This window comes from Lytechinus variegatus, chromosome 12 (genome assembly GCF_018143015.1).
Source record: "Lytechinus variegatus isolate NC3 chromosome 12, Lvar_3.0, whole genome shotgun sequence".
Lineage (NCBI taxonomy): Eukaryota > Metazoa > Echinodermata > Echinoidea > Temnopleuroida > Toxopneustidae > Lytechinus > Lytechinus variegatus.
The window spans coordinates 11,126,374-11,137,791 of NC_054751.1; the positions used below are offsets into that span (position 1 = coordinate 11,126,374).

Sequence of the window (11,418 nt, forward strand, 5' to 3'; positions counted from 1 at the left end):
CGCCCATTTGCTATATTTTCAACAAACAAAAAAGAACATTCCATTTCATGAATTCCTATCATCAAAAGTTGCAATCACAAAGTTTGCTCTATTAAGTTGGAAGAACGTTTATACGACAGTGTAGATTTCAGATGGATTGTGGTCTGCGATACAAAACGTTTTATAATATGTATCAATGCGCTACAAAAATAACAAGACTTTCGGTTTAATTGAAGTGACAATTAAAAGCGAAGAGAAGCGACGGAACCAATTCCAGAATGACTTGATTCCCAAATGGATAGATCACTTAATTCTCTCTCGAATCATACTCGGATGTCTTCTTGCCTGGATAAAAAATCATATTTAATTTTATTACTTGCTACAATTTCGATGACTTCAATGATGATTCTACTGTTTGGAAAAGGAGATTTTCTATCCAAGGAAAGGGAGATTATCATAAGAAAACGAGGTAAGCAGGACATTCCTCATCTGATTCAGAGACCACAACCACTCGAATTATTTTGTAAATATTACATATATATTTATATCATACACTGTTAGAAAATTTATCCTTAAAATAAAACAAGTTCCTGCAGCAGAGTCTCGAGAACACCTGTAATCTTACCAGATTGCGTAATCTTACAGGAAATTGGTATTTGGCGGCTGGAACCTTACAAATTTCCTTAAATAAAACACCCTTTTCCTTTTTTTAAACAGACCTGTTCTGTTAAATTACAGAAAAATTCATGTTTTATTAATTTACAGAATGATTCTGTTATTGCTTTCTGCGAAATCTTCTCATTTTTTGGTAAAATCAGATTTTTTAACAGTGTATACATACAATTGTGAATAGTTGATTATTCAGGTGTTTAAAAGTTTGTTTAGCAGGAATATATATTTTACGTAAAACTGTTCTCCATAAAACCATGAGCATTGTGAATTTTGTTCCTAAATATCCATTACCGTAGACATAGCATGTGTGATGGGGGGGGGGGGTCCCATGCATGGCGGCTATAGTGACCTCTGGAATATCAAGCGACATGTTATATTTTCTTTGGGATTTCCTTCATTTTTGACATGGAACCTAACAGAGCCCCTAAGTCTGTCCAAAAAACATATATCCGAGGGTGAGTATGTAGGATTTTAAATTTCCTGAAAGGTAACAGGTTTGACAAAGAGGCACCACTGCCGAAGCAGTACACATATGTCCAAGCTCGATCTTATATCTCAAAGTAAGAAGTCGACACCCTAAATCATGATAAAAGATCTTTTGCCGAAGGTCCCTTTGTCATGTCAGGTACAGGGGTGGTGCTTCAAGGGGACAGGTAATGGTCGCCCCCTAAATGATATGTGTCAAGTGGTGAAAAAAATAGGAAGAAAGAATAAAAAGAGAGTATCAAATAGAGAGTATTTATTGTCAAGTATATATTGTCTGTTTTTTAATACGAGAAAACATGGCGTCATCCATGTTGCCCTATATCAAAATACATGGACGCCACCCCTGATTCTTGATAACAAACATTCATGCTTTCTCATAACACGGAGGTATATATATATATATATATATACTGTATGAAACTTGAATGTATAGTATATACCGTAATTAGCTTTCAATAAACTATTTCCTTAACTGGTTTTCCAGTTTGGAAAGTCTTGAGCAAACTCACGATACCAATCTACATGGATAATTATTTGGCCATAATTATACTAAAATGCCAATTCTGATGCGAACACAGTCATGTGGATGTATACTTCTTTCGTCGAATATTGACTTTTTCATATTTACTTTCAGCATCATGGTGAATAAAAACAAAGTGGGTAACATATGGCGGTAGGTAAATAATAAAATAGGGAACATATAGGGTGAACAAGAAAGTGCCGACGTGCGCTTACAAGCGCACATCAATCATAGCTCAATGATTGGTAATAGCATGGACAATACACTGTATGGTGATTTTGTTGTTTTATTTTTATTTCTTTTATATATATCATTCAATTGAAAATCTAAAACTGGATACACAACTGCTTGCTTATTTTCAAAAATGAAGAAAGTTTATAAAAGTTTATAAGCCTTAATCAGTTTTAGCGTCATTTATTACCCCCACCATAAAAATATAATCTTGTCCATTTTGGGGCTAACTCGAATCTAAAGTTTGTACTTTCATTATGCTTATTGCATTATCACCACCCGAAATCAGAAATGTCGTTTGCAGGAAAATATGCTAGCTTAATTTGCACATTGATGCACAAAATTTTCCAGTTCCTATATTGATAGTATTTAGGTTTTTGCTCTGCATGCACTAAGAACACTCTTTTGTATTGCATTTCACATGGTCATTATTAGGTACCTTGCCCTGCAACTCGTCTGCATCAATCATTTTAGACCTCGTCCAATGTGCGTCGACCCCAAACGAATGTATACTCGATTCTTTTGTATGTGACCTCATACCAGACTGCTCCGACCAATCAGATGAGAGCAACGCAACGTGTCGCGGAAGTAAGATTTCATCATTTTGTTCTTTTCTTTTGTTCATTACCATTTATTTTCGTAATTCATTGACAAAAGCAAATATCCACAAATGGCGGAGGGCAGGATTTTTTTTTCTGTAAAACAAAAATCGAAAAATCAGTGGGGAGAGGAAGGAATGTAAAATTTACTAGAACGATATCCATAATGAAAATTTAACCTGTTTATAAATGCTCCAGATACCAATATACAATTAAAACTATATCCCTAACCCCTATTTCACATATCGAATAGATTTGAACCGCTATCCTTATCGGCAAAATAAATATCAATGATTAAATCTCTCGAAAAATCAGTGGCAAATATTTCATGACTACGATTCACCCTGTAAATATACGATAATACTCAAATTCCCTACCATCGGTTAAACAATTATCAGTGTTACCATAGAAAGGAGGATAATTGGAGCATGACTAGATGAATGATTTTTTTTTTCTGGAGTGGTTCTTCGCGACAGTTTAGCCTGTTTGAAAAAAATAAAATTAAGATAATTACCTGTAGACTTATATCAACGATGTTTCATGATGACAATCTATCCTGTCAAAATCCACCTCTCTTCCCTCCCACTTGTCTCATAGTTCCGAGTTGCAGCGAGCGAGTTGTAGAGACCTGCATGAACAACGGATCATGCGTGTCTCATCCTCGTACCTCAAGACGTGTTGCATACCACAGTTGCAAGTGCACACAAGGCTACACGGGTGAACACTGTGAAATCTTAGCCCCTACTACTACTACTGAAGCGCCCTCTAGTCTTAAATTATCTACTACTGCAGCTGAACCATCTACCAGAACAGTTCAAACATCGAAAACACAAAAACTTGAAACCCTTGAAAGTGGCATCACAAACACTAATGATATTATGTCCACCGTGACCGATTTCATGCATTCATCGTTGCCATCGTCTCCGCCAACATTCAAGCAACTTACATCGGGAAGAATGGAAACGGAACCCAAAGCTACTTCTGTCTTAACGGAAATGACGGGAAGACCTACCCTTGGGTCGGAGGCTACAATTTCGACATTACTTGGTGATTCTACTACAGTAACTACCCATTCTACTTATGATATTTCTAGCACTGCTACCACCGCATCTAAAGATTCAAAATTTACCATCACCAACATTACAACAACTGTCCCTGAAACTGCGAGGTCCTTATCACCATCAACAATACCATCGGCATTACCACTATCGACACTCCCATTGACAACAAGTGACGGTCAACCTCAAGAACCAACTACATATTCTAAACCCCCGGAGATGACGTCACCGTCCCTATCAACATCGCAATGGTTATCGACACCGGATGGAAAAGAAGGTTCAACTACTTTCGATGGTGCCCCTGATGGCACGGCTACCCCGACGACACCGCCGCTTACCGATGTCTTCCTACAGCCTACGAGCCAGGTGTCAACTTCACCGACCAGGGTGACGATTCAACCCATCACCGAACCCCAAGATCCAATAACCCCGAATAAAGGTAACTAATGGACCAATCTTCAATTTCATTCATATTTCGTATGTTTTTGTTTTTACTGTCATCAAAACCAAGTAGCCGTTTACAAACTTCTAATCGATGCCTCCTGTGAAATATTTAGATTTAAATGCTTGAATATCACTGAAACTATGAAGACTGTTAGCATGGTTAGTGCAAATTGCTATATTTATCACTCATAAATGGTCCAGATTCCAGTAAAGGCACTTGACTTTAATAAAACAAGAATTTGATTTTTTTTCTTTTATTACCTAGATTTGTCATGAATCCCGCTTTAAACTTTTAATAGAGGTAGTTCTTACATTGTGATCATCATTGTTGTACACATTTTTGTACGCCAAAGAAAGAATAGAACACTTCCCGTCCAAAAACACAAACATGCATCTCTGTCAATGACGTCCGTAATGAACAGATGAACGGATATGTCATCAATTACTAATAACATCCTTGATTTTATTATGTCTTTAGTCTCATTGGTTTGTGATGAGGTGGACCGCACACTCTCTGTTGTGGAATGTGCCACACCCAATGAATGTACCATCAATATCTTCGTGTGTGATGGGGTCTCTGACTGCAGCGACGGGTCTGACGAAAGTCCAGCCACTTGTCTTGGAGGTTTGTTTCTTACGAATTAACAATTATCAACAACAATTTCTGTGATCAGTCGTTACGCTTTGTGTTACCAGGCCTTAGGACCCAGGACGATGTTTCATGAAATTTGTGAGCACTTGCATGAACAAGTCGTCATTCACTGAGAGATATGTAAAATCTTGGGTTTTGATTAGCTGATACATTGATAAATTTCATTAAACATTTTCCTAAATTATTGTGACGGATTCCAAACATTTTCTGATACTCAATTAATGCACCCTCATGGCGTGAATGTAGATTTCGATGGCCCTATCTGACATTTAAATCATTAAATGTATAGGTAAATTTATATATACAGTAGAACATTTCGCTCATGAACGACAATCATAAACTTCAAGCGAATGCAGTTGGTCAAAATAATCTCTTAGGATGAAAGAGTTCATACATATGGAATGAATATAACTTTGTTTGATATTACAGAACCAGCTTGTGAACACGAACCGAAGCTTGTGTGCGAAAATGGAGGTACATGCTTATCGAAACCCAGGACAAGTCAGAAGGTTGCTCACGTCACTTGCCTTTGTGAACTCAACTTCAGAGGAGAGACATGCCTCGAGGAAGTAGATCTAACTACCTCGTCATCTCCGTTATCACCGACACCGTTGGCTTCGACTTTGTTGTCGATCTCCCAGTCCGCGGCATCAACGGTTGAAAATACTCCCGCAACCGTGTCTGTAACCCAGAACACAGAAGGAACACAAAACACTGTGGTGTCCTTAACGACCGAGATAACCAGTACAGTAATAGAGACATCAAGGGATATTGAAGTATCATCTTCTCTCACAACAAATCCCGTCACGAGGACGATCAGCAATTCTCCTGCTATAGATGAACCTACAACTGAAAATGCAGAGGTCATGTCGCCGTCAAAGGATGTAACATCTGGAAAATCGTACACGACAGCAACTGAAGTGGTGACAAGCTATGACACTGCGTTGACTACAATAGTGTTTCCTTCCACTTCGCAAGAATTGACTACAGACACAAATCCCATTTCTGAGTCATCAGGCACATCTGTCAGCAGAATCACCACTCCTCTCCCTTTCACATCAGATACTGAAACCCAGACATGGACACCAAAGTCCCCACCCACATCGGATATAACAATTATTACTGAGGATGTGCCACTTGTGTCTGACATGACCACTGATCATCTTACCACAGAATATGAAGAATTTACGATAATTACAGAGATCATCACCATCCCGGTGTCCAATACTGATGATGTTACCAATGTCAATACGGACACTGCAACTGGTGAAGGGTTGGGGACAGAATCGAGTGCTATTACAGAAGTATCAACCCAACTCCTATCACTTAGAACATCCACTATGATGATTCCTACTGTGGATCCTAGTCAAACAATCACATATTTCGAAAAAGAAAGTACAGAAACAGTAACTACCTTTGATGAAACCACAGACACATCAACAACTAATGAAAGACAATTAGCAACAGATTCAGCAACAGATATTGGGACTACCGAAAGCACTCTTGGTGATACAACGATTTCAGGAGTAGATGAATCACAAGCCTACTCTACGTCCACACCGTTTGAAGTAATTGGTACTCAAAGTGACATAACTTCTACCAAGGAAAGTTCGGACTACCCGACGACAATGGAAGGCACTCGTACTTTTGAAAGAGAAACAGATTACCCAATGAAGAGAACAACAGAAGCCTCTGGTACTCAAAGTGATATAACAGTTATGGTTTCTGATGGTAAAACTAGTCACACAGTGGGTAAAGCAACTGAAGCATCATCTAGTACTGAAAGTGATACAACAATTTACACAAGAAGTACGGAATACCCAATGGTTAAAACAACTGAAACCTCAAGTACTCAAAGTGATGCATCAATATCCTCAGAAGGTACAACAGACTACAAAATGGTTAAAACAACTGAAGCCTCTACTATTACAATCGACACAACAACCGAAAACACCAACACTCACATTGACATGTCTTCGGTCACCAGCCTGCAATCAGCACATCCGTCTACAACCCAAGCGACTCTCTCAATTGAAACAACAACTGAACTCATTACCACACATGCAGATACTCAAACATCAGGACTTGATCCCACAGATGACTCAAAAACCCAGAGAACATCGACAGTGACACTGACGTCATTATTATTGTCTACATCTGCAATACAAACAACAGACAGGAAGGCATCAACAACTGAGGAAGAAGGTGACCAAGGAACACATTTTGGAAGTACTACAGATCAAAATACTGTCACATCATCGAGGTTTGAGACCTCAAAAATATTTTCAACAACCGACACGTCGTCATCAACTACCGCTGGCAGATCAGCCTCGTCCGAGAGAGTCGTGCTGATAGTATTATTATCAACCGCTGCTGTTATCGTGTTCTCAATCGCCTGTCTGATCCTCGTCGGGTGTTGCATCGCGAGGAAATGGCGGGAAAAGAACTTTTATCCAGATGATGATCAAACACCTCTGAGGTTAGTATTGTCTAAAATCTTGATTGCGTTCTGCACAAGAAATGAGACGGTAAGAGCATTGCCTCAATAAGAGAATCAAATACGATTTCAAATCACAGTGATCGCACGAATTTCAAAATAATTCAATTTACTAAATCCATTGATATTTCTTTTGGTAATGGAAACATTTTTAAATGTTTTTAACACCCACTTAAAGTGGTTGTTACTGGTACCTTTTTCACCTGTGTAGAGATAGACGTCAAACTCAATAAAAGTGACTAAAAGTTGAAACCCGTATCATTTCATTAGATCCAAAGAAAAGGGATGTATTAGTAAAATGCGTCAATGTACCTCGTCTCTATTTACGCATTACTATTTTCTTTCAAGGTTGACTGTATTGCACATCAAGAGAATAGAACGAAACATTCTGAAGAATCAGTCAATCAATAAATCTTAGCACACTGTTTGCTCGGTGAAATAAATATTTTTTGCATAATCTAATATTTTTATAACAGTAAAGGTTAGTATTAGCAACTAACCATGTTCAATTTTCCAAACTTAATGCTCTTTTTCACACGAGTGGTTAGTAGCAATGCTTACAAGTGATTTATTTCCCATCTTAATTTTCACCGATCAGGTCTCCGCAAACATATTCCCAGCAGAGTAATAGAGGAAAGAAATACACTTATGGTCAAAATCACCAGGGTAAGTATCAACTTAAATCTCCTGCACTGCAAAAACTCTGATGTTGATTTAACTCCAGCCCGGAATCTATATATGTCCTCACCAGAGAAGTGTTAAACAACACCAGTTTCGTTTTGGTCTAACACCATATAGGTGTTTATACAACACAAATTAGAATCAAAACAGCATCGGTTTGATTCCAAACTGGTGTTTCAATACTTCTCTGGTGTGGACATATAAAGATTCTGGGCTGGTGTTAAATCAACACCGGAGTTTTTGCAGTTTGTGTTAATAATGGACAACCAATTTTACTCAGTCCATGACCGTTGTAACACGTTTAAGAACTATATAGAGCAGATACAGCATGTAAGGATGACATGAAAGGAAATTGATGGATAAGGGAATATGTAGAGAAATGGTTCACAATAGGGAATGATGAACCGTTTCCATATGTTCATATATCATGACGGCTATCATTACTTAATATTACTCTTCCTATTCATTGAATTGTACGTGAAAAGAGGCAAAGTATGCCAAGTGGTAAGAGGTGATACACAATGTAGTCCCCCCCTACACCTCCCATGAGAGAAACTGTCACCGTCGATTTATAATTGGCGCATGATCATCTTAAGGTGAAAGTACAAATATGCACGTCAGTAACAAGATAAGATTTCCTGAACGGAAACAAAAAATATAAATCACTGAAGATCAATACTTCATCATATCTCTCATGTTTACTCTCAGAAAACAACAAGCCAAGCTTCGCCCATCGGTTGAAGCCGTTTCAGTCAACCAAAGTCGAATACGAGTCCGACTTAACCGACGCACCGTCTCTCTCCTCGCCATCGCCGACAACACTTTCCATAATAAACGACTACTTTGAACAAATGCACAGTGTCTACAACGGCCTCGAACCTGACGGTAACCGAAACAACTCTACGGAACGACATTATGAAGGAACCGATTTGGGAAGCGAAAGTTTCGAGATGAGGTTTTTCCCGGATACCGAGTATTGGATGCCGTCAAGCTCAAGTGATGTGACGGATATCCCGTATTACATAACCGATGATGCACCTCTGCCGGTTTCCCATGTATAGAAGTACCATTGAATCAGCCGGTATCACGTGACAAACTATGGACCAATCACGCATTGTATTTTGGAAAGCAAGTTAAACAAAACAAACACAAACCACGATACTCTTGCGATTTCTTGCAATCACGATTGTCCAAAAGGTTAATCTTACCGGTTTCTCATACCTGATAACCTACTATGACAGAATATTAGACATTTGAAATTATTAACAAGAAGAAATATGAACAAATTCCTATGTATATATGGCTGTACATACCAAAGGACATGAAGCAGACAATATTCTTAAAACAAATATTTAGCGCCATAATATTAAGGATGTGAACCACCGTAAATATCAGCGTCATAGAACGTAGCTTCATTTTGTGATGTATTACTTTTTGTCATCATGGTTATGGTTGTCTTCTTGGTTTAACTTTCAAAAGAAAAAAAAATCTAAGAGTAATCATCGAATGATATCTCACATTCGACCAGTCACATGACAGAATTTTGATTAGACAAATAGCATTTAATCATCACTTGATTTCCATGGGTCGAGAAGCCAAACTGTTAAGTGCCATTTGGTTGTTAGATCAATCAATCAATAAATTTTGATTTTTATATGCTATGTAACTACAAGAATATTTATGAGGAGGCTGCACTCTACAAGCTCCGCTTTTTAGCAGCCTCCTCCATTTCCAACCTGATATGTATTAATCTAAAATATAATTTTTGTACAGGGATACTTGAAATATGTTTTGTTATTTGTATGTCAAAATGTACAAATCAAACTGTAATTGTTGAAAATGAAAATCAACGAAATTCAATCATCAATCAATCAATCAATCTACCATTCAATCATTCAATCAATCATTCAATCAATCAATCAATCAGTCAATCAGTCAGTCAGTCAATCAATCAATCAATCAATGAATCAATCATTCGGTCTGATAACAACTCAGCCTAAATGTCACCCATCCCGAGATGGTCTAGTTTCCACTTTGTATACCCATTATTTGTACTTATTCAAATGAAAATTTGGTACTTAAACGGTTCATGATGAACAAGCAGTGTGGATATTAGACTAAATTGCACAAAGTGATAAGTGGGCAAAATGGCAATTAGATCAAATGATAAAATGAGCTGGCTGGAGATGAACTAGGATTAGACCATGGGGATGAGACCTGGAGCCCGTTTCATTAAAGGGATACCCCAGGCTGAAGATATGTACATCTAAACAAATAGAGTAATATTAAAAGAGCAAAATGCTGAAAATTTTATCAAATTCTGAAAACAAATAACAAAGTTATTGAATTTTAAATATTTGCATTATTCCAGTGAAACGGTTCTAGGCATGTCTTCATGAATATTCACTGGATATAATATATAAATATTTTCTGCGCGGAGTTTCCCTTTAAGATGGTTGAGTATGGTAACTTTGCCCTTAATAATAATATGGCAACTACCATGATGGAAACTTGGATTCTGATTGGCTGCTGAGCTCTGTTACCATGGTAGTTTCCATGATGGCAAAGTTACAACAGCTCTTTATGAAACGGGCCCCAGAAGGAAAGTTGGGAAAATTATTTGTAGACCAAGTGGTAATTGACCACTGACCCTTTACTGAAGATAATTTATTATTACGATTCTTCTTCTCTTACGCAGAAATATTAAAATTCACCCGCAAAAACAAAACAATTTTAACTGCTTTAGAGTTTCATAAGGGTAGGGACTACAAATTTGTATTTTCAAATGACATACGCTTTCTCTCACTAGGGATGGGATATAGTCTAAAAACACGTATACATGAAATTTGAGATAGTATAATTGTATTAAACAAACAAAATGAATTTCATTTATTACAATTGATAAAACGACACCCTAACATACCATACATGTATGTGAAACCCCTCAAATCTAACAGTATATATTTGAATGATCATGCAATAAATTACATTTTGTACAGAACGTAAACAAAAACCACCAATCCTCGATTGTTTGCCAAAGTGACGATAACACAGGTAGTACCTAATGAATATATATTCATGTCTTCATATTTTCTCTGAAGACTAATGTTGTAAATCTAATTAATAAAAGTGCATAACAATATTTACTATTTTCATGAATTAACATAAATGCTAAAGAATAAAAAAATGAAAAAGTCTAGATTGTGCCTTGCACTAGAAAATGAATTATTTTACTACTTATATTCAACTTTATTGACACTTAAAAAGACAATGGCTGTACAATTTACATAATCATATCACTTGATAACTGCATGTGCTGCCATGTTACTTATAGTGTAAATAATTTCTATCTCTTGTCACAGATCAATCTAAATTAAAGCAATGTCTTTTTAAATGACATTGATGAAAATTGCAATAATCATGTAATCATAGAAATATGCTGGACTACAATCACTCACTATGATGCAGAGTAAAAAACTGAATCATACACAATGCAGAAATGCATTTTTGTATCATTCTTTAAAGCAGCTTCAAAAAGCACCAGCTCAAGTCGCAACGAGGTCAAGTTGGTCATGATCTTCTTACCAAGGCTGCAACAT

The 11,418-nt window shown here is 37.2% G+C and overlaps 1 protein-coding gene across 1 annotated transcript; it reads left to right on the plus strand.

Moving 5' to 3' along the window:
- Nucleotides 1–3,636: 3,636 nt before the first annotated feature.
- Nucleotides 3,637–9,566, plus strand: LOC121425373 (uncharacterized protein PB18E9.04c-like). Its single transcript, XM_041621401.1, has 5 exons — nt 3,637–3,984; nt 4,468–4,614; nt 5,071–7,120; nt 7,737–7,804; nt 8,528–9,566. The coding sequence occupies exons 1-5, from the start codon at nt 3,765–3,767 to the stop codon at nt 8,878–8,880; spliced, it is 2,838 nt and encodes a 945-aa protein (XP_041477335.1). The 5' UTR covers nt 3,637–3,764; the 3' UTR covers nt 8,881–9,566.
- The last annotated feature ends 1,852 nt before the right edge of the window (nt 9,567–11,418 follow it).